This window comes from Lepus europaeus, chromosome 10, assembly GCF_033115175.1.
Source record: "Lepus europaeus isolate LE1 chromosome 10, mLepTim1.pri, whole genome shotgun sequence".
In the NCBI taxonomy this organism is placed as follows: domain Eukaryota; kingdom Metazoa; phylum Chordata; class Mammalia; order Lagomorpha; family Leporidae; genus Lepus; species Lepus europaeus.
In genome coordinates, this window is record NC_084836.1 from 19,548,222 (window position 1) to 19,574,432 (window position 26,211).

General features: G+C 38.9%; 1 protein-coding gene across 1 annotated transcript in view; it reads left to right on the forward strand.

Moving 5' to 3' along the window:
* The window catches only part of SLC5A8 (solute carrier family 5 member 8), a 56,160-nt gene that overhangs the window by 13,415 nt on the left and 16,534 nt on the right, over window positions 1–26,211 (forward strand). Inside the window, exons 5-10 of the mRNA XM_062201996.1 lie at window positions 1,912–2,066; window positions 9,991–10,131; window positions 12,453–12,582; window positions 16,591–16,679; window positions 17,721–17,833; window positions 20,364–20,431. Coding sequence (XP_062057980.1) covers window positions 1,912–2,066; window positions 9,991–10,131; window positions 12,453–12,582; window positions 16,591–16,679; window positions 17,721–17,833; window positions 20,364–20,431 — 696 coding nt within the window. The remainder of the gene's footprint in view (window positions 1–1,911; window positions 2,067–9,990; window positions 10,132–12,452; window positions 12,583–16,590; window positions 16,680–17,720; window positions 17,834–20,363; window positions 20,432–26,211) is intronic.

Consider the following 26,211-nt stretch of genomic DNA (forward strand, 5'->3'; position numbering starts at 1 on the left):
ACTGCTTTTCCAGGCCATAAGCAGAAGGCTAGATCAGAAGAGGGGCAGCTGGGACTGGAACTGGTGCCTGTATAGGATGGCAGCACCACTGGTGGAAGCTCAGCCTATTATGCCACAGCGCTGGCCCCCCCTGATTCACCCTTATTATTGATAGATTATTACAGCCTCATTCATATTAGTCTCAGCTTAGAAGCATGCGATAATTTTCCACTGCTTAAAGGCAGAGGTGACAAAACATATAGCAACCAGTAGGGCACAGAGCTGATATTTGCATGGATGCTAGTCCTTGGTAGTGATGCAAATCTTATAGGATCCCTGATATTTTGGATCTCAAACCTTTAGTTACTGGATCTTGTAGAAGATGGGGTCCTCAGGCAGGGGCTGTTTCAGTCCAGAGAGGTCACAGGAGCCAGAATGGGAACACTTGGGATGTTTGTGTCTAGTACAAAAAATGTTAAGTATATTAACAACCAATGATGGCCGGAGCCGCGGCTCACTAGGCTAATCCTCCACCTTGCGGTGCCAGAACACCAGGTTCTAGTCCCAGTTGGGGCACCGGATTCTGTCCTGGTTGCTCCTCTTCCAGGCCAGCTCTCTGCTGTGGCCAGGGAGTGCAGTGGAGGATGGCCCAAATGCTTGGGCCCTGCATCCCATGGGAGATCAGGATAGGCACCTGGCTCCTGCCATTGGATCAGTGCGGTGCGCCGTCCGCGGCGGCCATCGGAGGGTGAACCAACGGCAAAGGAAGACCTTTCTCTCTGTCTCTCTCTCTCACTGTCCACTCTGGCTGTTAAAAAAAAAAAAACAAACAAAAAACCCAACAAAACCAACCAATGTTACCTTCTAGGTGCTTACTGATTAAATATCAGCTTTGCTAAAAGAATAAAATCCATGATATTGGCTGGCGCCGCGGCTCACTTGGCTAATCCTCTGCCTGCGGCGCCGACACCCCAGGTTCTAGTCCTGGTTGGGGCGCCGGATTCTGTCCCGGTTGCTCCTCTTCCAGTCCAGATCTCTGCTGTGGTCTGAGAGGGCAGTGGAGGATGGCCCAAGTGCTTGGGCCCTGCACCCACATGGAAGACCAGGAGAAAGCACCTGGCTCCTGGCTTTGGATCAGCACAGCGCGCCGGCCACAGTGGCCATTTGGGGGGTCAACCAATGAAAGGAAGACCTTTCTCTCTGTCTCTCTCTCTCACCGTCTAACTCTGCCTGTCAAAAAAAAAAAATCCATGATATTGACTTTTGGGATGTGAATATGAATTTTCATCCCCAAAATATCCCCGTACTACTCCACTTCATGCAAACATGTCTGATCATATTTAATATTCCATGTTGTTGGACTTCTTTATGCTTTTGCCCAAGTTGTTTTAGCTACTAGAAGAGTTTTCCATCTTGGCTTAATTTAAAAAAAAATTTCTTTATTTATTTGAAAGGTAGAGTTAGAGAGTTAGAGATAGAGAGAAATCTTGCATCTGCTGGTTTACTTCCCAAATGACTGCAACAGCCAAGCCTGGGCCAGGTTCAAGCCAGGAGCCAGGAGCTTCATCCGGGTCTCCTTAGTGGGTGGCAGGGGCCTGAGCATTTGGACCATCCTCCACTGCTTTCCTGGTGCATTAGCAGGGAGCTGGATCTGAAGTGGGGCAGCCAGGACTTGAATGGGCACTCATATGGGATGCCAGCATCATGGGTGGTGGCTTAACAAGCTGCACCACGACTCTTGCCCCCTTTATTTATGATTGGAAGCTTCACTTGAATGATTCTCTATGAAAGTTCTGCCATCCTGACAATCTCCTTTGAGTGCACTTCTTGGACAGCATATATGTTTTCTTCATTGTTGTCTAGTATAGTATATAAGCATGTGGATGCTTACTAATGTATGAGCATTGGCCATAATGAACTTTCTCCTTCAAGGGTGGTCTTAAAGCAGTTATCTGGACAGATGTTTTTCAAGCTGGGATCATGGTGGCTGGATTTGCATCTGTGATTATACAGGCTGCAGTGATTCAGGGTGGATTCACCACTATTTTGAAGGATGCTTATGATGGCAGAAGATTAAACTTCTGGAAGTAAGTTGTTATTTACCTCTTGTTCATAGAACACATATTTTGTTCTTTCTGTAAAAATGATCTCTTTATTGAAATAGTAGGTTTACATTAGTTAACAAATCAACACTAAGGATGTGGTACAACAAATCGAAGCTGATATGTGAATGTGTAGAAGGTTTCCACTACTTGGATAAGGGGTTAATCCAGTCATGTGGTACTTACCATGAAACTTCCTCCTGAGAAGGAGTATTTTCTTGCAGGTATGACAGTCTGGGGTAGGTTAAAAGGTAGAGTGAGGAGAGAAGGGAAGATATGGTGGAAGGATAATAAAAGAAAGCTTCTTAAGAGTCCAGTGCTAGAAGACAGTATTCTTTTTTTTTTTTGTATGCTATTTTCATCAAATATAGAAACCTTTTACCTCTAATATATAGCTATACCATTTTTTTATTAGGTAGAGTTATAGACAGTGAGAGAGAGAGAGACAGAGACAGAGAGAAAGGTCTTACTTCTGTTGGTTCACCCCCACAAATGGCCGCTACGGCCGGCGCTGCGCCAATCCGAAGCCAGGAGCCAGGTGCTTCCTCCTGGTCTCCCATGCGGGTGCAGGACCCAAACACTTGGGCCATCTTCCACTGCCCTCCCGGGCCACAGCAGAGAGCTAGACTGGAAGAGGGGTAATCGGGACTAGAACCCAGCGCCCATATGGGGTGCTGGTGCCGTAGGCGGAGGATTAACCAAATAAGCCATGGCGTCAGCCCCTAGTATTCTGTTTTGACAATTCCATTTCAAGCAGTCTTGAGAATTTCTCTTCAGTTATTACCCTGGCTGTGTTATATAATTAATATATGAGTACTTTAAAAAGTTTGAGGAATGTAGAATTAAAAGATAAGTATATTTTGGTGCAAAAATTAGAAATCTGGCTGGCACCACGGCTCACTAGGTTAATCCTCTGCCTGCGGTGCCGGCACTCCGGGTTCTAGTCCCAGTTGGGGCACCGGATTCTGTCCCGGTTGCTCCTCTTCCAGTCCAGCTCTCTGCTGTGGCCCGGGAAGGCAGTGGAGGATGGCCCAAGTCCTTGTGCCCTGCACCCGCATGGGAGACCAGGAGAAGCACCTGGCTCCTGGCTTTGGATCAGCGTGGTGCGCCAGCCGCGGCGGCCATTGGAGGGTGAACCAACGGCAAAGGAAGACCTTTCTCTCTGTCCCTCTCTCTCTCTCACTAACTCTCCAAAAAAAAATTAGAAATCCATGCAGATGAGAGAACCTCCAAAAAAGTTCATGAAAAATGTATATTATGAAGAAACTATGGGACCTGGCATTATGATATAGATGGTAAAGCTACATCCACAGTACTAGCATCCCGTATGGGTGTCAGTTCATATCCCGGTTGCTCCACTTCTACTTCAGCTCCCTGCTGGTTCACCTGGGAAAGCAGCAGAGGATGGCCCAAGTTCTTGGGCCTCTGCACACATGTGGGAGACCCAGAGGAAGTTCCTGGCTCCTGGTTTTGGTCTGGCCTAGCCCTGGCCATTGCAATAATTTTGGGACTAATCCAGCTGTTGGAGGATCTCTCTCTCTCTCTCTCTGTAACTCTGCCTTTCAAATAAATAAATAAAATCTTGGAAAAAAACCTGTGTGAATTTCAACATAGTTTTGCACACTGAAAACTTTTAATTTCATTTTCCATGAACTTTGAAAGGTCTCATTATGTGTGTATGTGTGTGTACTGTGTAATGTATGTTGCATAGTAGTATATATTATTTCTGGAGAATTGACTGGAAACGTTTTGATTGATGCCTCAAATAACAGTAATAGCACATGATATATCAGTTCTTAAACAGTTGTTCAGTTTTCAGATCAAGAAAGAGCAACAGAAAAAGGAGACATTTCATTACATTTTTAAATATTGCTTCTGTTCTTCATGTTCAATGTGGGTAGGGTCTCATTTTGACCTGCAGCAACTTATTTTCCCCTGAAGAAGCCCTACTATGATACAGGCAATCTGAAATCACTGGCAAAGAGAAAGTAAAAAACATTTTACCTTGGTGGCTCTTTTCTGCTCTCCTGAAAGGAGGCAGCAAGGTTTGCAGAGAGCTTTTTCAGAAATTAGGCAGGGTCAATATATTATTTACAGGACTAAATTTCAGTGAATCAACTTCAACTGTTTTCAATATTTTTCCTCTTTTTAACCCAAGATTCAGATTCTATGGAAGATAGCCCCCCCAGTTGGCTTGTCTAGCGCCATGGTTCTATCCCTGGCTAGGGAAGAGCAAGACAGAGCATGATATTTAGACTGATAGTAATTTAGACTATTTAATCAAGAAATTCTAGTTACCAGAAGAGGGGAATGATACCAAGAATTAGAAACAACCAGTGGCTATTTTTGATTTCTCCCAGCTTTCTTCTTGGTAGGGCAGGCTGAGAGGAGAGGGCATGGAGTCAATCATTTTTCTGCAAAATTGCTTAACCTTGTGTAAAAAGATTATACAAAGGGCACATAGACTTCAACATTTTAGTGATAGCTTATATATCAATGAAAAATTCTAAAAAAATAAAAGGTTAGACATTTTTATGACCTTAGTTTTGAAGGTATTTAATGATTTAGTAATAATAATGTTTCAAACTTTTAAAGAGTATCCTGTTGTTCTGAAATGGTTTGATAATGAAGGGCCAAATAACTAACCTGTTTCACATAAATGTAAAAAAGGGGGTTCTGAGTTGGTATTTTTCTGTACAGCCTATAGTTGGCCTATGCAATGTGTATCCTAAAACCACCAAATTGAATGTGGAAAATCTTGTTTTATTTCATTCAGAATGTTCTGTATTCCTTTTGGCTCTTGATTGCCATTAGCCAATACGGTAGCTAATATTTCTATAACAGAAAAGGTCATTTCCTCCTGAAACTCTTAGACTTTGATATTAAATGTTAGGCAATAGAATAGAGGCTCTCACATTTCCACAGGAATGTCAGGTTGGATGTGAAATCAGAATATCTTTCTCAACTGATTTCCAAGGTAAGATATTGAAATGGGTTTGCAAAATTTTGTAGTTTTCAGAAAATGGAAGCTTGTTTTTCAGAAAGTGTTCAAGCTCATGTCATATGCCAGATATCAACAGATCCATTACTTCTAAAATGACACATTAAAAAAGAGTTACAAGGTATTTCAAACATGGAAGTTGGGCTTTCTTTGTCACAATATTTTAGACTTATGTACATGTCATAAAGTGGTTTTGAACTATTAGTGTTTAGTTTGTGCATACAGCATTCTCAGAAATCATGATTGTAACATGGTCATCACTATGAAAGAATGTGAAGGCAGAAAATCACCCAGTAAAAGTACAAAGGAAATCCAAAGTAAACAATATATAAAAAATGGCAGGGCCAAGTCATTACTTATCAATAGTTCCTTCAACATAAACGGCTTCAACTCTCCAGTTAAAAGATACAGACTGGGTGAATGGATTAAAAAACAAAACCCATCTACTAGCAGCCTACAAGAAAAACATCTCACCAACATAGATACAAGCAGTCTGAAAATGAAGGGATAGAAGAAGATATTCCACGCTAATCGAAACAAAAAAGAACTGTGTAGTCATCATAATATCAGACAAAATAGACTTTAACACAAAAACTGTTAAAAGAGACAAAAAAGGACACTATGTGATGACTAAGGGATTAATTCAACAGGAAGATATGACTTTAATAAACGTATATGCACCCAATCACAGGGCACCTGGCTATTTAAAGAAATGTTAATGGATCTAAAGGGAGACATTGACTCAAGCACAATAGTAATGGGGGAATTCAATACCTCATTTTCAGCAATGGACTTATCAACCAGACAGAAAATCAGCAAGGAAACAACAGAGTTCATCAAAACTATAGACCAAATTGACCTAAAAGAGATCTGCAGAACTTTTCATCCTACAGTTGCAGAATATGCATTCTTCTCACCAGTGTGTGGAACTTTCTCTAGGAGAGATCACATGTTAGGACATAAAGCAAGTTTAAGCAAATTCAAAAAAATCAAAACCATACCATGCATCTTCTCTGACCACAATGGAATGTAGATGGAAATCAACAACTCAAGAATCTCTAGAACATATGCAAACCCTTGGAGACTGAAAAACATCCTCCTGAATAAACAGTGAGTCATTGAAGAAATCAAAAAAGAAATAAAAAAATTATGGAAACAAATGAAGACAATAACAATAATGGATCAGTAATAAAGACCCTCCCAACAAAGAAAAACCCAGGATCAGATGGCTTCGCTTCTGAATTCTACCAGACATTTAAGAACTAACTCCAATTCTTCTCAAGCTATTCAAAATAATTGAAAGGGAGGGATACCTCCCAAACTCCTTCTATGAATTCTGTATCACCTTAATTACTAAACCAGAAAAAGATACAACAGAGAAAGAGAACTACAGACCAATCTCCTTGATGAATACATATGCATAGATCCTCAACAAAATACTAGCCAATCAAATCCAACAGCACATCAGAAAGATCCTTCACCTGGACCAAGTGGGATGTATCCCTGGTATGCAGGGATGGTTCAACATTCACAAATCAATAAAGGTGGTACATCACATTAACAAACTGAAGAACAAAAAGCATATTATTATCTCAATAGATGCAGAGAAAGCGTTTGATAAAATACAACACCCTTTCATGATGAAAACCTTAAGCAAATTGGATATAGAAGGGATATTCTTCAAGGCAATCAAGGCAATTTATGACAAACCCATGGCCAGTATCCTATTGAATAGGGAAAAGTTGGATGCACTCCCACTAAGATTTGGAATCAAACAAGGATGCCCACTGTCACCACTGCTATTCAATATAGTCCTGGAAATTTAGCCAGAGCCATTGGGAAGAAGAAGAAATCAAAGCAATACGAATTGTAAAGGAGGAAGTAAAAATATCCTTATTTGCAGATGACATGATTCTGTATATAGGGAACTCAAAAGATTCTACTAAGAGACTATTGGAACTCATAAAAGAGTTTGGTAAAGTGGCAGGATATAAAATTAACACACAAAAATCAAAATACTTTCTATACACAGACAATGCCATGGCTGAGAAAGAACTTCTAAGATCAATGCCATTCACAATAGCTACAAAAATTAAATATCTTGGAGTAAATTTAACTAAGGATGTCAAGACCTCTATGATGAAAATTATAAAATATTAAAGAAAGAAATAGAAGAAGAAACAGTAAATGGAAAAACCTTCCATATTCATAGATTGGAAAAATCAATATCATCAAAATGTCCATAGTACTGAGAGCAATTTACAGATTCAATGCAATCACAATAAAAATACCATTCTTCTCAGATCTAGATCTTAGATCTAGAAAAAATGATGCTGAAATTCATTGGGAACAGTGGAGACCCCAAATAGCTGAAGCAATCTTATACAACAAAAACAAAGTCGGAGGCATCACAATAGCCGACTTCAAGACACACTACAGGGCAATTATAATCCAAACAGCCTGGAACTGGTAAAAAGTATATGGATAGGCCAGTGGAGCAGAATATAAATGCCAGAAATCAATCCATGTATCTATAACCAACTTACCTTTGACAAAGGAGCTAAAATCAATCCCTGGAGTAAGGATAGTTTCTTCAACAAATGGTGTAGAGAAAACTGGATCTCTGCATGCAGAAGTATGAAGCAAGATTTCTATCTTACACTTTACACAAAAATCCACTCAAAATGAACCAAAGACCTAAATCTATGACCTGATGCCATCAAATTATTAAAGAACATTGGGGAAACCCCGCAAGACATTGGCACAGGCAAAAACTTCTTAGAAAAGTCCCCAGAGCAAAAATAAGCAAAGCCAAAATTCACAAATGGGGTTACATTAAATTGAGAAGGTTCTGCACTGCAAAAGAAACACTCAGCAAAGTGAAGAGGCAACTGATAGAATGGGAGAAATTATCTGCAAACTATGCAACTGATAAAGGATTAATAACAAGAATATATAAAGAGATCAAGAAACTCCACAACAACAAAGCAAACAACCCAGTCAAGTAATAGGCAAAGGACTTAAACAGATATTTTTCAAAATAGGAAATGCAAATGGCCAACAGACACATGAAAAATACTCAAGATCACTAGCTGTCAGGAAAATGCAAATCAGAACCACAATGAGGTTTCACCTCACTCCTGTTAGAATGGCTCGCATACAGAAACCAACAAAACAACAAATACTGGTGAGATTTGTGGGAAAAGGTACCCAAATCCACTGTTGGTGGGAATTTAAAGTAGTCCAGCCACTGTGGAAGACAGTATGGAGATACCTCAGAAATCTATGTATAGACCTACCATATGACCCAGTCATCTTACTCCTGGGAATTTACCCAAAGTAAATGAAATAAGCATATGAAAGAGTTATCTGTACCCTCATGTATATTGCAGCTCAATTCATAATAGCTAAGATATGGAATCAACCCTGATGTCCATCAGTGGAAGACTGGATAAAGAAATTATGGGATATGTACACTATAGAATACTACACAGTGGTAAAAAAGAAAAAAAGAAGTCCTTGGGGCCGGCGCCATAGCTCACTTGGTTAATCCTCCTCCTGCGGTGCCAGTATCCCATATGGGCGGCAGGTTTTAGTACTGGTTGCTTCTCTTCCAATCCAGCTCTCTGCTGTGGCCCGGGAGGGCAGTGGAGGATGACCCGAGTGCTTGGGCCCCTGTACCCACATGGAAGACCAGGAAGAAGCACCTGGCTCCTGGCTTCGGATTGGCGCCATGCTGGCCGTGGCAGCCATTTGGGGAGTGAACCAATGGAAGGAAGACCTTTCTCTCTGTCTCTCTCTCTCTCTCTCTCTCTCTCACTGTCTATAACTCTACTTGTCAAATAAATAAATAAATAAATAAAGAAGTCCAGTCATTTGCAACAAAATGGATACAACTGTAAAACATTATACTTAGTGAAATAAGCCAGCCTCAGAAAAACAAATACCATATTCTCCTTCATCTGTGGTAACTTATAGAGTACTTAGGGGGTAATCAATAGAAGTGAAATTGACACTTTGAGATGTGATGACTTTGAACAGCCCTTGTCTCAACTGTTGAGGAACAGGTTTTTTTTTCATGCTATTTGCTGAAATCTTTTCTTAGTGTAGGATTAATCTTATGCATATAAAATTAATTGAAGTAGATCTTATTAAAAAATAAGAATGGAATAGGAGAGGGAGAAAGAATAAGAGTGAGAATACTGGTGGGAGGGAGGATGAGGCAGGAAGAATCAGTATGTTACTAAATTTGTATGTATGAAATGTATGAAATTTGTATCTTAAATGTTTCTAGGTAAAAAAAAAGAATAAAGCAGAGAAATGAAAGCACAATTGTAATGCTATATGGTAATTTTAGAAAAAGAAAGCCTTTGAATTGAATTAATTGCCTGCCTTCTTGATCTTGAATAGAAATTAGAACTATGGCTTTTGTGTGATAGGAGAGGAATAATATATAAACAAGATGTGTTAGTTCAAAATTTGGTCATTTCATTACCATATCTACCGCTGTGCGTATCTACTGCACTTAGGGATCTTCTCCCCTCCCTCCCCTCCTTGTGTGTGTGTGTGTGTGTGTGTGTTGGGCTCTACTCTGATTACAGCATAACAGATTTGTGTAAACAACAGTTTCCTAAGACTATGGGAGAGTGATTTATATAAGTGCTTAGAATGACTACCACATTCTTTTTCCTCCAGTACTGTCTAGAATTTCCATATCTCTGAAAATAATGATTTTATGTCATTGAACTTCAGTTACAAGTATTTCTATAATTTATGCTACTTAGTCCTATTGGACATATTTATGTGTGTATAAAGGTGTATGTTGCTAGCATCCAGAAATATCCTAGGAGAATTTTCATTGTTCTTCTGTAAACAGTTCAGTTATATTTTCTGTTTCTTCTCATTTAGTTTTGATCCTAACCCATTGCAAAGACACACATTCTGGACAATTATTATAGGAGGGACCTTCACGTGGACCAGCATCTATGGAATCAACCAATCCCAAGTACAGAGATATATTTCCTGTAAAAGCAGATTTCAGGCAAAATTGTAAGTCAAATCATGGTGGATGAATCATTAATAACCATGAGCTGTCTTTAAAAATGCTTCTGTAAGTCACATTTAGCTCACATTTCTCTTGTATCATGAAATTCCAAGGCATAAATGATATTCTTGTTTACAAAAGGATTGGCAGAAAAAAGTAGTTCTGTATGTTTGTATGTTTTAAATTAGATATTTTTAAATATTTTTAATTAAAATGCTTTTATTTAAAAAATTTTTAACAGACATTTAAAAGCCGTGCACACTTAGGGGTACTATGTGATGTTTCAAAACATATGTACATCGTGTAACATCCAGAGTAAAGGTATCTCCTCACACTTTTAACATTTCTTTATGGTGAAAATTAAGTAAAAACAAATCTTATAAAACAGAGAGGAACTTATTATGCATCCCTTTGTGTCAGGGCCTATAAGGGATAAAAATTATATAACTTTTTTCATGAGAGAACTTAACATCAAATTAGGAAAATATATGCAAACATGTGAAATGTGAAATAATAGAAAGATGTAGCAGATCCATAAAATAATAGAAGAAATGTTCCTGAGTATGTACAGTGCCTTGTATTTAATTTCAGATGCAGTCATGGGTTTATAATGCTGTTTAATACTTGATGCTTAGATGATCCTAGGAAAATGATTAATTTCTCTGAACTTGTTTCTAAGTTTATAAAATCAGCATGAGAAATACTATACATCGCATAGAAGATTTTGTCAAATCCTAGTTTTAGCACACACGTGGTTAAGGGTTCAGTAATGTGAATTCCTTTTCCCACTTCAACTGCTGTAATTTGAAGGCAGAGAGTAGGTGAGAGATCTCTGTTGGCTCAGCAGAACAAGCAGAATTGGGGCAGATGGAGCGAGCAGGAGGATATTCCAGGTGGGTAGAGTGATTTGGACAAAAGATGAAGCAAGAATGGCATGGTCAAAGACTGTGAATCCCATCTTGAGTTAAGTACAGAGTGGTTCTAAAGGCTTCCATAGCCCTGGCAACTCATGACCAGAGCCTAGGGAGATTACTGACGCCATGAACAGGAGTGTCAAATTGTTAAATCAGCAACAGGAGTCACTGTGTACTTACACCCCATGTGGGATCTGTCCCTAATGCGTTGTCTAAAGCGAAGTGATGCTATAACTAGTACTGAAACAGTATTTTTATACTTTGTGTTTCTGTGTGGGCACAAACTGATGAGGTCTTTACTAATTATATACTGAAGTGATCTTCTGTATATAAAGAGAATTGGAAATGAAAAAAAACAACCTGGTGTTAAAAAGGAAATGGCATAGAAAATTAATTAATTTGAAAAAAAATTATGTAGGATCTCTGTCTTTAATGTGCTGTACATTGCTATTTAATGCTATAATTAGTAATCCAATGGTAGTTTTTTCACTTTATGTTGCTATATGGGCAAAATGTTGAAATCTTTACCTAATATATACTAAACTGATCTTCTGTATACAAAGAGAATTGAAAATGAATCTTTACATGAATGGAAGGGGAAAGGGAGCGGGAAAGGGGAGGGTTGCGGGCGGGAGGGAAGTTATGGGAGGGGGGAAGCCATTGTAACCCATAAGCTATACTTTGGAAATTTATATTCATTAAATAAAAGTTTAATAAAAAAAAAAGTACAGAGTGGTTGCTGGTTCTTCTGGAAGCTCATATCAGCTTGGTGAACCGAACTCTCTGTGCTGATAAATAAGGCTGGCTCTGCCCATATGTGTTAGGTACTTTAAACAGATTGAGTAAGCATACAGGGTTGTTGGAGTAGAAGAAAGAGTGGCAATATTATAATGCTGAACATTGTTCAAGAATAAAAGTCCCCAGGAAATAAAGATTTATAGTTCATTCTTAATGCATGGTCTTACAGACTACATTTAAACTTGTTTGGTGAGTTGCTATGTGGATGGTAACAATATTTAGCAGCTAATAGTTGGATGCATTTCTTTTTTAAAGGAAAAGAGTAATAGTCAACTGCTCTGTTGACTATTAAAATCCCTATTTCATGACAAGAGGCATTAAAGTAGTATAACTAGACACCATTATAATTTTGACAATGCCCATGGGATTCCAACAAGGAAGATACACTCATTCTCTAGTAAAATATCATATATTCCAAATGTTTTTAGATACATTGTTGAATGACATTATAAACAAAAGATTAGACTAGAATAAAATAGCATTTTTGATAACCACAAGATAATGTGTATTTGTTGAGTATAATCATGAAGATCGCTCCTGTTTGTGCAACGATATTTTTAATATTCAGAATAGAAATTACAACTGTAGCTTGTGTTTTGTTTTTGTGTCTTCAGATCACTCTACATCAATCTTATTGGACTCTGGGCAATCCTTACTTGCTCAGTGTTATGTGGACTCGCCCTGTATTCCAGGTACCGTGACTGCGATCCTTGGACAGCCAAGAAAGTGTCTGCACCAGACCAGGTTGAGTACCATGCCTTTCAAACATGCGCATTAATAACACTCAAAAGGCTTAAGAGTTGGGAGGAGCCAGTGTTCATGTTTTTGTTAAGAAACAACAAGTGGGCAACATACAATCATCATTAATTTCTAAGAAGTGTTTGGGAGAAATTTATTTTAGCAGAAACAGCAAAGCTGAAGAGCATTGTATACAACATTAAAATACTGACATACCTGGGAAAACTTCAGGCCCAGTATTTAAAAGAAATACCTCAAGGCTGGGATAGAAATGTGAACATAGTTAAATACACACACACAAACACACACACACACACACATAGACATGGGGCTGGTATCATGATATAGCTGGTTAAGCCACTGCCTGTGTTGCTGGCATCCCATGTTGATGCCAGTTCATGTCCTGGCTGCTCCACTTTCTTTTTTTTCTTTTCTTTTCTTTTTTTCTTTCTTTTTTTTTTTTAAGAGAATGAGTTTATTGGGGGAAACCCAACAGACTGGAAGGAAGAGGTGAAGAAGGAAAAGAGGGAGGAGAGTGTAAGAGAGAGAGAGAGAGAGAGACATAGACAGAGGTCAGGAGACAGAGAGGAAGAGAGAGAGAGCCACGTGTTCAGGAACAGGTCCTTTTAAAACTTTGCCAAGGGACAGGCAGGCAAGTAGGGGCTACTCCACTTTCAATCCAGCTGCCTGCTAATGTGTCTGGGAAACCAGCAGTAGATGATCAAAATGCATGGGCCCCTTCACCCATGCGGGAGACCCAGAAGAAGCTCCTGACTCCTGGCTCCTGGCTTTGGCCTGGCCCAGCCCTGGCTGTGCTGCGGCCATTTAGGCAGTGAAACAGCAGTTGGGAGATCTCTGTCATTCCTTTTCTCTTTGTAACTCTGTCTTTCAAATACATTCTTTAACTATATACACACAGAGTACACACAAGCCATGATACCGTAGAATGTTGTATGAGTGCTGTTAGGTCACTCACTTATAAATAACTTATCTTCTAGTTCTTAAATAATAGAGAAGCAAATCTAATAATTGAGCATTTATTGAACACCAATTATGTGATGAGAATCTATGCTAAGAGCTTTCCATGCTTTATCTCATTTAATTCTCACAACCCTGTAACCCTAATTCTATAGATGAAGAAATTAGTCCCAGAGAGGGTATCTAACTTGCCTGCATCCACGTTGCTAATAAAGAGAATAACTGGGAGCATTCATCAAGTCCTTACCAGGGGCCAGGCATGATTATTCAGTGCTTGATATAAATTACAACCTTTAATTCTCAACAGCCAACCTCTGAAGTTGGTACTTTACTTATCTGTCTTCCAAAGAAGAGGAAACTGAAGCGTAGAGAAGTCAAGTAAGCAATGGCCTGGTAAACCTGGAGCTAGAATTAAAATCCAGAAATGCCTGACTCCAAAAGCCTGAGTTACTGCCAAAATCATTTCCTCAGACCATCTTGTAGATCAGATGTGCAGTGGCCCCAATAGAATTAAGATAAGCTAAATTTTATATTGGTGCAAATGCATCTTACATTCCCAGAAGGACACAACTTTGTGGGATTAGAAAATGAAAATTCTTTTGAACTGTGTATCTCAGCCCTACTTAAACCTATGCCCTCATTTTGATAAACACACTTGCCCTGTTCTCTCAGAGGATCCAAGAATCTCACTTACTCTGAAGATGGAGGCATGCTTCTATTATATTCCTCCAATCAAGAGTATTTTGTGATTTTTTTTATCTTCATTGTAGTTTGTAGCATAGAGACAATAGAGATTTTAAAACTGTTTCCCTGTACTCAGGGTTAAAAACAAAACAAAAAACTAAAGAGCTCTGCAAGTTCCTACCTTTGAGACTCTGTCATAAAACACATCCGGGGATGTCTTACTTGCATGCACTTAGCATGTCCCAAGATTTCCCCTAACTGTATGTTTCCAGTACCTTGTTGTTAGGTAATGGGTTGATCCAATTAACATTTCACTGGAGACACAATGTGAGTTAGACGTGGTCAATGGGAGATCATGTGAAAACCTTACCCTCAGAAGAGCAAAGAAAGGGTTGTGTTACCCTCTCCTGAAACCCTGGGGAAGCAGGCCTAGTGTCTACATATAGTTTAACTACTTTCCTGCCTATCAGTCTCAACTCATTGATTCTACCGATATCTGAGTAGTAATTCAAATACAAAATAATCACACCAAAGTTTTTTGAGAATATTGAAGGTAGGGTAGAAGATTTTGGACCTTTTTAACACTAGTGATGGATTCTTTCCTTTTGCTTATGTATGGAATGTTGCTTAAAGTTAAACTTCTAAAATATCTTGGGAAACTTGGGTCTTGGTCTCATATATGGAGAGGCACTATTCTCTCTCTCTCTCTCTTTTTTTTTCTGAGAAAAGAATTAGAAAGCTTTGGAGAGGAAAATATTCCTAAACCAACCCAACACAGACCCTTTGACAGTAGAGAAGTTCTTCCATAGCCCATCAATATACTACTGTTCAATGAGATCAAAGAGGCTGTAAAAGTGAAAATATATGGGAGGCCTGGGCTTTAACCCACTGAACCACAACACCAGGCCCCTGTATGGCTGCCAGTTCAATTCCTAGGTACTCCACTTCTGATCCAGCTCCTTGCTGATCCATCTGGGAAGGCAGTGGAGTACGGCCCAAATCCTTGGGCTCCTGCACCCACATGGGAGACCCGGAGGAAGCTCCTGGCTCCTGGCTTCAGATCAGCTCAGCTCTGGCTGTTGCAACCATTTGGGGAGTGAACCAGCAGATGGGGGACTTCTCTCTCTCTATGTCTCTACCTCTCTCTCTCTCTGTAACTCTTTCAAATAAATAAAATAATTTTTTTTAAAAGTGATAATATGGCATGTTATCCATTCTGTACTGTAAGAGAAATAGTCAATAATATTGTGATGCAAGTAAGAAGACACTTGTCCACTTAGGATTTTTGTTTGAAAGCAAGAGGGAGGGAGGGAGGGAGGGAGGGAGGGAGAGAGAGAGAGAGAGAGAGAGAGAGAGAGAGAGAAGGGAGGGAAGGAGGGAGAGAATTCTTTCATCTACTGGTTCACTTCCTCAATACCCACAACTGCTGGAAGTTTTCCATGTCCAAGCCAGGAACTGTGGACTGAATCTGGGTCTCCCACATGTGTGGTGTCAGGGACTCAATCATTTGAGCCATCACCTGCTACTTCTGAGGGTTCATATTAGTAGGAAACTGGAATCAGGAACTGAGCTGGGAGTTGAACCCAAGCACTTGGATGTGGGAGGAAAGCATCCTAAATGGTGTATTAACTTCTGCACCAAACGCCTGCCCCAGGACTTTTTTTGTTAAAATAATTTTGCAGAAAGATTGCCATATATACAGTACTGAAATCACATACCTGCCCATTTTGATTTAATATTTATTTTAAAAAAACATAAGTTATCAAAAAGCAAGTTGGTATCAAAGACTTTCTTAAAAGAAGCATGTTCCAGGATTTCCTGAGGTCATCCTCCTACCACGTCTCCCATTGTATGTGCCTAAAATTTCATCTTCAGTCTTGAGCATTGACTGAAGTTCACAAAATGGTCTTGAGCCATCTTGTAAAGAGGCTATTTCTTATTTAAGCACAGAGGTGTGTAAAATATTTGCTTTAAAATGATTTATTATTTTATAGAATAATAGCTACTTTTATTGAGCACTCAGAATAGGCTATATTATATACTAAAAGCTTTACCTAGATTATATAAATTAACTTTTACAGCAACTCTATGAGATTGGTTTTACAAATTAAGGAATTTAGACTTAGAAAAATTAAATAATAAAAGCCAAATTTGAAACCATAGTTGTTTATATTGAATATTTTGCTATTCATTTTTGTAAATGTTAGCAAAGAGTTTAGTTTTAGATATTTGGAAATTTCAGTTATGTAGGGTATGTGCCTTCATTTCTGGAAGAACACAAGATACATAAAGTATTAATTAATTTTATTCAATAGCAAGTAGTACTTGGGAATAAATTTTGGAATTTTTCAGCTCATGCCTTATTTGGTACTGGACATTCTGCAAGATTATCCGGGAGTTCCTGGACTTTTTGTGGCCTGTGTTTACAGTGGAACATTAAGGTATGACTTACGGTTTCCTTATTGGAATCTTTCTTTTATTATTAGTTATTTTGGGGGATAGAGCTAAATTAAGAAGAGTGGCACAAATTGTCCTATGTAGGCAATGTATTCTATTGATCTGACTCTTAGGTCTTTTGGCTAGCACACTGTTATCATCAGGCATCACTTTTAACTAAGTTTCTACTCTTGAATACAACATTGCCTGCTTTACAAGGTCACCATAATGATGATCGCTTGATGGTAGCTTTCACTGGTTATCAGAAATATGTGCCTGCTGTTTTGGTTTAAAATAGGCATATGGATAAAGCATGGTCTACTGGAAACTTAGGATTAAATTTCATATTATATATATTGAATAATATGTACTGCCTAAAGAATCTTGTGGTTTTTGTGTGTGTGTGTGTGTGTGTGTTTAGGGCCCAAGGACTTGGGCCATCCTCCACTGCACTCCCTGGCCACAGCAGAGAGCTGGCCTGGAAGAGGGGCAACCGGGACGGGATCGGTGCCCCGACCGGGACTAGAACCCGGTGTGCCAGCGCCGCAAGGCGGAGGATTAGCCTAGTGAGCCGCGGCGCCAGCCAAATCTTGTGTTTTGTAATTGAACTTATTCCTTGCAGTTTCTTGCTGTGTTTGCCCCAGGGAATTATTATCCACACGTCCAGCATATAATAGTAATGATTCAGGAAATTAATGTTGATATCACAGCATATGTTAGTAAAGAATCATGACAACTTTTTCTGTGTACAAGAAATAATGTTTTAAAGTTGTTATTTAATAATAACAATCTGCGTAGATCCTTTTCATAGACACAGGATTAATTACAAAAATGGAAGCGACATAAATTTACCCTTCCTCATTTCCTGTTGAGCCTGTGGGTGTTATCTAAATTATTCTTGGATGACAACAGTTTTCAGAAACAGGATGCTGCAATCACTAAAACTAACTGGTGATAATTTGGAGGTATAAGTTTGCTTCCCCCTTCTTTCTCCCACTAAAAGTGTTGTTAAGTTTATGTTACAAATGTTTTCTTTTCCCTCACAGCACAGTGTCCTCCAGTATTAATGCCTTAGCAGCAGTGACTGTGGAAGATCTTGTCAAACCTCACTTCAGGTCGCTCTCAGAAAGGTCTCTGTCTTGGATTTCCCAAGGAATGAGTAAGTTTCCATTTGCATGATGTCATTTTAGCTCAGAGAGATGATTTTTGGAGATGCTAGAAATTCTTTTCCCTTGAAAATACAGTGATAACTCTTGAGTGTGGATGTATGACTTCCTGCAGACATGACCGTATCTGCAACCAAGATTTGGGAGACACTTCAAACATTTAATTTTTAGTGGACCACAAAAGACAATTTCTAGGTGTTCTGTTTGGTTATCCCTCTTCCTTAATTTCATTCTATCCCAAGTCTGTGTTTTCCTAGCCATAAGAAAAAAAAAATCAAACCTTTCATTTACAACTTTACTTCACAATTCTAAGAAATACCTTTAGTTTGAAACCAATAACCATGCTTTTCCTATATTACCTGACAGGTGCAGTCAGTTTTAGGTCTGTATGTATGAATTGAAGATAAAGACACAGAATATTCTAATTTTTAACCCATCTTGATTTGTTCTGTCTGCTCACATACACTATCCTGGGGATAGTCCACAAAATTGTTCAAAGGATTCTTAGCTTCTCTTCTGAAATTGTAGAAGCATATTAAGGGTTATATATTAGCTTGAATGGAAAGGTGTAAGGGTTCCCAGTACTCAGATATCCCAAATGTAAAATCTGACTCAAAGAAATCTGGCTAGTATACTTCCTCATTCACTTAGACATCTCTAGTATACGTGTTTTAGAATGAATAACCAACAAATTTGTTCTTTTTAAAGCAAATTTTTAACTTTAACTTCAATCCAGTGACACTAATAAACTGTCAAGGAAACATCAAATAATACTGTTTTGAATCTCCATTTTATGTGCAGTTACCATGACTGTAGCCTGAAATAAGTACCTAATGAATATTTTTCAATGTTCACTAAGTTTAAATAAATTTAAATAGTAATGCCTCATTTTATTATATACCTGGCTTGAATCCTGGAGCAAAATTTCAGAATGATAAAATGCTCCCTCTTCAAACATAAAGCCTGATATCAAGAGCTTGTACTTATGGAAACACGCAAACATTTTCTCATTAAAAATTTTGGAAATAAAAAATGCTTCCTAAGGAGTAGATTGGTTGACTATGGAATTATTGACACCATATGGCTAAGTTGAATGAAGAGACATGTTTGATGTCAGACAGATCTGGTCCCACTTCATAATTTTACTAGGTATCAGCCTTGAGTGAACCTACTAACTTATGGGAGTCTTTCTTTCTTCATTTGGAAAATGGAACCCTAGCAGGGTTACTAGGAAGTTTTGAGATGATGGTTATAAAACAAAAGAACTAGCTGATCCTCAAGAAGTGATATGGATGATTCATGACAGATAATCTCAACTAGAACAGATGAAATTTTCATTCATTTTTTGACATTATATAAAATCATTATCTTAAGGTATACACAGTGAAGACATCACAGAGAAGAACATGGAGGGTATTTGAGGTTTTTCTCTGATATTTTTGCATAGCAAAAACCATAGTGGTGACCATTAATGATCTATCAAATGGAGAAGAATCAAACTAAATATATTGGCAATATTATTTATATTGGGATTGAGAGGCATAAAAATCATTTCAATAAGAGCTCTTTGTAAAACAATGTAAGATTTTTCATTCAGGTGCAACAAGATTATTTACTTACATACTTCACAAAAGTGTTTATTTGTAAGATAGGAATTACATAAGGAATGCACTAATTTTATGATTAGTAAATTTCCCAATTTTACTGTATTTTAAATTTTGAATGTGGGAAATAGTATCAACCGATTTCGGGCGATTTCTGCTGAAAGGAATTCTAAAAATAAAGCTTTTTGGATATATAATTTAAAAAATGATAGCTGCAACTGGAGAAAATTTGCAAAGTGCTGAAATGTCAAAAGAAAAAAGACAGTTCCCATGGTCTGAGCATCAATAGTAGCTTGAGGATTTCTATAAAGAAGTTAAAGGGGAAACAGCTTGGTAGAAGGGGGAATATGACACTGGCCTTGTAGTTCTCTTTCTGTGCTACTTTAATAGGAAAGGCATGGGGGTGCTCACTGAGATTAAGGGGAGAGGGGATTAGATAACAGTTCAAACGAAAACTTGGTTTGGATATTTTCGTCTCAAGAGAAATGAAAGCTGCAAGTGAGAAGACTTTAACTTCTGCTGTTGATTACCCTCCTTCCTCCTTGCTGTACACAGTGGAACCGAGTTCTGAGTTATTTTTGGCAGGCCGAAAACAGACACCTGAGCCTCCCTTTATAGACAAATGTTTATGGAGGATTGAATTTATAACACAATAGTTCTTAGTTTTAAGATCCCTGTAGTTAATTCCAGGGATTCTTACTTATATAACCTACTGTTATAACTAATCTTGGGACACAATAGCAGGGCTTTGTCCTCTGTACTGATCCTGTAGGTAAAACACCCCTCCTTTTTTGGCTGGCTCTGATGTGTGTGGCCATTCTTCATCACAGTCATATTGCTCATGGTGAATTAAAGGTGAGGTGGTTTATTCTATGCAGAATTCCAATTTTATACTGTTTTTTTTCCACTGTTCATTTAGGTGTGCTGTATGGGATGTGCTGTATAGCAATGGCTGCTCTGGCATCACTAATGGGAGCCCTATTACAGGTGAGAGCTGACTCCCAAAAGTTTGAATCATAATCACTCAATTATTTTTCTAAAATGTCCATGTGACCGTCTTTTTTTCTCATTATGTATTGAGAGGGACATACACAGGGACAGATATGACTAAATAATTTATTTAAAAAGTTAAATCTTCTACTTCAAGATAATTGTAGATTTAGGTACAAGTTGTAAGAAATAATACAGAGAGATCCCAAATATCTTTTACTTAGTTTCCCCCACTGTTAACATCTTGCCATTTTAACATCTTGGCAGTACAATGTTAAACCGGAATACTGGCATTGATATAGTCAAGATACAAAGCACTTCCATCACCATAAGGATCCCTTTATTGCTCATTTATAGCCACATTCACCTCCATCCTGCCCCAGCTCCCTCCTTAACCTACTCTGGCTACCACTAATCTGTTCTCCACTCCTATAATGTTGCCATGTCAAGAATGTTATATAAATGGAATCAAACAATATGTAACATTTTGAGATTGACTTTTTCACTCAGCATAAGTCTTTAGACATTCACCAGGTTGTTGCATGTATAAATACTTATTCTTTTTTATTTTTGGACAGTATTCTATGGTACGAGTGTACCATACCACTCTCCTGTTAAAGATACCTGAACTGTTTCCAGTTTGGGGATATTACAAATACACCTGCTGTGGAAATTCATATGCCAATATTTTTGTGAACATAAGTCTCTTCAGTTCTCTGGGGCAAATGCTCAGGAGTACAGTTTCTAGTTAGTTGAATGTTTTCTTTTCTTTCTTTCTTTTTTAAAAGATTTATTTATTTATTTGAAAGTCAGAGTTACAGAGAGAGAGGGAGAGATGGATATAGAGATCTTCCATCCATTATTTCACTCTCCAGATGGCTGCAATGGCCAGGGTGGGCCAGGTCAAAGCCAAGAGCATGGAGCTTCTTCCAGGTCTCCCATATGGGTAGCAGGGGCTCAAGCACTTGGGCTATGCTCCACTGCTGTCCCTGGTGCATTAGCAGGGAGATGGAATGGAAGTGGAGCAGCTGGGATACAAACCAGTGCCCATATAGAGATGTTGGCATTACAGGGAGCAGCTTTACCCACAACAAAACAATGCCAGCCCTGAATGTTTTCTTTTTAAAGGCATTGCCAATTTGTTTTCTGGAGTGACTGACATTTTCATACCATCGGCATGTATAAATGAATGGTCCAGTTTTTCTTATACTCTTTAGTATTTGATAATTTCACAATATTTTATATTAGCCATTATTATAGGCGTGTAGTGATACCCATTGTGATTTAAATTTGCATTTTCATAATGGCTAATGATGTTGAATATTCTTTTCAGGTATTTACTTGCCATCAATAATATCTTCTTCCACAAAGTATCTCTTTCCTTTTTTTTTTTTAACCCACATTAATGTTGAATTATTTGTTTTTTAAAAAATTAAGCTTAACATGGTCTTTCAACAGAGTAAATTTTTAGTTTGATGAAGTCCAGTTTATCATATAGTCTTTTTAAGGATTCTGCTTTCGGTGTAGACATTGTGAACTCTACCTAGCCCCTGATCAAGAAGATCCTTCCTGTTTGTTTTCAAGAAGTTCAGAGTTTTACAATCTATGTTTCAGTATATTTTTGAATTGATTTTTGTATAAGGTATGAAACTTAAGTTGGAAATACCCCAGATGTATTTCCAGTCAAAACCATTTATTGAAATTCCTATCTTATATATTTGTCTATTTTCTACTATTTGTCTATTTATGAGTTTACATATCTGTTGTGTGTTGCATTCTTCTGTATCTTTGCTGGTTTTCTGTTTTTTTAAATCCATTGTTGAGAGTGGATGATGAATTCTCCAACTATAATTGTATATTTATCTATTTTCTACCAGTTTTTTTGTAGGTATTTGCAATTCTGTTGTTTGGTGCATACTACCTTTAGAATTGTTATGGCTTCTTGGAGGACAAACCTTTTTGTCATTATAAAATGTCTCTGATAATTTTCTTTATTCTGGTCTAATTTATCTGATATTAATATAGTTATTCATGCTTTCCTTTGATTAATGGTTGCATGATATCTTTTTACATCCATTACTTTGGATCTGCTTATATTGTTATATGCCTATATTCTTATGTGTTGAAATGAGTTTTTTGTAGACAGCATTTTTTAAAAAAAAAAGTTGGTTTTTTTTTTTTTGGAAAGAAAATCCATTTTGCCAATCTCTGTCTTATTATTGGTATATTTAGACCATTTATATTTACTGTAGTTATTGGTACATCAGGGTTTAAGGGTAACCTTTTTTTTTTTTTTCTGTTTGTTCTATTTTTTTTTCTGCCTTACTATGGAGTGCTTAAACCTTACTTAGAATTCAATTTTAATTTATCTATATTGTTTTATATTCATCTCTTTGTATAGCATTTTTAGTGATTCCTTTACACATACCACACACATCCATACACACATAATTATTGTTTTTGTCATTTTACCCATTTGAACAAAATATCAAGCCTTACCTCTATAATACAGTTATTCCCTCAGATAGTGTTATAATTTTTGCCTCAATTGTCAAACTTAATGTAGAAAACTCAAGAGGAGACAAAAGTTAATTATATTTACCCCACATTTTTGCTTATTATATTCTTTCTTCCTGATGTTCCCAGGTTACTTCTTTTTATAATTTTCCTTCTATTTAGAGAACTTCCTTTAACCTTTCTTTTAGGATAGATCTCTGACAACAGATTCTCTTAGCTTTCCTTCATCTGAGAACATTTGTCTCTTACTTATATTTTCTTCCTTTCTGTGAGGTTTTTATATCTTTTCTGAAGCCTTCCATTTTTTATTTGTCCCAAGTGTGTTCCAGTTGACATCATGGTTGCTTAAAAATATTGGTCAAAAAATTCCAGTGTCTCTGTCATCTCTACTTGGGCATCTATAGATTGTCTTTTAAATCTCAGTTTGAGATCTTCCTGGTTCTTGCTATGAAAAGTGAATTTTCACTGAAATCTAGGCATTTCATATTATGTGATGAAAGTCTGGATCTTACTTATACCTTCTGGTTTAGCTGGCCTAAACACAACTTTGGTAGGGCGAGGGAGGATGCTGCCTCATTATTCTCATGTGGGGGTAGAAGTTCAGGTTTCCCATTGGCTTTTTTTTTTTTTTTTTTTTTTTTTGGACAGGCAGAGTGGATAGTGAGAGAGAGAGAGAGACAGAGAGAAAGGTCTTCCTTTTTGCCGTTGGTTCACTCTCCAATGGCTGCTGCGGCCAGCGCATCGTGCTGATCTGAAGCCAGGAGCCAGGGGCTTCTCCTGGTCTCCCATGTGGGTGCAGGGCCCAAGGAATTGGGCCATCCTCCACTGCCTTCCTGGGCCATAGCAGAGAGCTGGCCTGGAAGAGGGGCAACCGGGATAGAATCCGGCGCCCCAATCGGGACTAGAACCTGGTGTGCCAGCGCCGCAAGGTGGAGGATTAGCCTGTTAAGCCACGGAGCCGGCCTCCCATTGGCTTTTAATGACACTAAGGGAGGAGCTCCTTGCTATGCCTGGTGGGTTGTGTACTGTGCTGTAGATGTATCATGGCTATAAGATTAATGATAGCTACGAAACCTATGCAAGTACCTTGCAGCACTGATACTTGGTGTCACTTAGCCTATGCCACAACCTGGCCAGGTCATTTCCAAACCTAGTCCAGGGATTTCCAGGAGACAAGGTCACCTCATTATAGATGCAACTCTCATAAACCTTTAGCAAGATTACCTTTGCAAAAATAGTTTAAACTCCCTATATGAAAGAAATACTTGGTGTCTGACCTATATTGAATATAAGTATAAAGGAGGGGGAAAGATAACCTAGACTCTGAATGGCTTCTGGATAGAGACCCTCCAGCTCTGTCAGTCATCTGACTGCCTGACTGTATCTAGCCCACATGACTGCTCTGCTCCTGCACTCTGTCTTGTCAGAGCACTGCTTAAACATCAGATGGTATTTAAGTCTTTACATGAAGCAAACAGAAGGTGGGTGGAGAAGTCACCCCTGGGATGTTGGTTACCTAAGACCAATCAAAACCACCAAATGAAGCTGGCAATGAAGATAAGTAAGTCAGCAAATGAGTAACAAACTTTTCTATGAGAGAATATGGAGAGAGTGACTGAGGGCTGGCTGTGATCGAGAAATTGGGTGAAGCCTCATGGAACGCTGCACAGAAGCTCTGGTGGTTTTTACTCTGCTTTCTCACCTGTTTGTTACCCTCTACCTGTGTTTTGTCTGTTGAAGAAATTGCCACCAAAGTCTTCTACAGTTGTTTTTAAGACTGCTTTGGTCCCCAGTAGAGGTGAGGCATAAGGTGGAACAAGGAGAAGGATGGTAATAATGTCAGGGGAGCTACCTATACATAGCTAGCGGCTGTGTTTCTCTCCTGGAAGGCTCCTGGCACCATGGTGCCACAGATTGAGAATGTCAAGATAAATCTTAACTGTAGAAGGTAAATGTACTGTTGCCTAGCGATGAGGAAATTATAAGATGTCCACCAGTAGACCCCTGGATTAGCACCACCAACAAAGTCCACAAAATCATCAAAGGGCACATCACTGCCATCTCCCTCTGCACACTCCTGATGAGACAGTGTGGCTTCTCAAGGGATGTGCTACAACTTATGATGCCTGCTGGGTATCGCTGGCAACAGCTCATGGGCAACATGCCCAAATCACAAGGGCTGACTTTAGAGTCAAGTCACTTTGCCTGGTCCATCCAGAGTCCTGTGAGCTGTGGCATGATCCAGGTGACTGCTGGATGCCCTGTCAGCATAACCAGCTACCATCTGACTCACAATTGTGAAGCATCTGCCACTTCCACAACCAGCTAGGATGAGGCAGAATGCATCCTGGGTCCCAAGGAAGTCCTTGACGAGTCATGACTCCTGATGTGGACAGAAATTCAAAGCCTGCTCAAAGACCTGATGCAGGGAACTAATGAGAAAAGCACCTCCTGGCTATACCATATGTACCTGATCTGCAACTCCTGGGCCAAGAAATAAACAGCTGGCATCTATCTCCAAAGTCAACGAGATCAGTTCATTACTTAAAGATCCTGTCAAGCTAATTCAGGAGCCAGATGGGGCCCTGGGCACAGAGCATGTGGAGGTAAGCTCTTCCTGCTCTTTGCTGCAACGATTGCTCATGGTGAACAGCCCACACCGGCACGAGCTTCTAACTAATTCCAAGGGCTGAAAGTGACCTGCACACTTTGTTGAGGGAGAAAAATAGCTATTGAGGCATTTAGGCATGATCAGTGGGTTTATGCAGCCACCACCCCACCAAACAGGGATGCCCTGGGGAGCCCTGAACATAACAGACCGTCTTGGGCCCACATGCTTCACAGTTGATTTTTGGGGATGCCCCACCACGGGCCATACCATCTCCCCTGGCCCTGAGGGTCACAGCCTCCGAAGTTAATCAGACTGTAGGCTTTTATCACCCTGAAAAATACCTAGGCACAATCATCCAATAAAGTGATCCCACCAACAGTTTGCCTCCTTCCCCGATCCATGCACAGAAAGGACAAAGCGACCTCTACTGGCAGTTAAGTTGAAGCACACCCTCCCAAACTGGCTGGTCTCTGGAAAGCTTTAGGAAGTCCTCCAGATCATTCTTTAGCTAGCAGGTCTCATCTGCTTATCCATCTGGGCGGCTGAACACAAATTTTTCCACTTGCTGAAAGATGAACTCCACTCTTAAAACTCTTGTCCTGTGCCTAGGCCATACAGCCTGACCCAACTGTGGTAGGTATTACCTGCC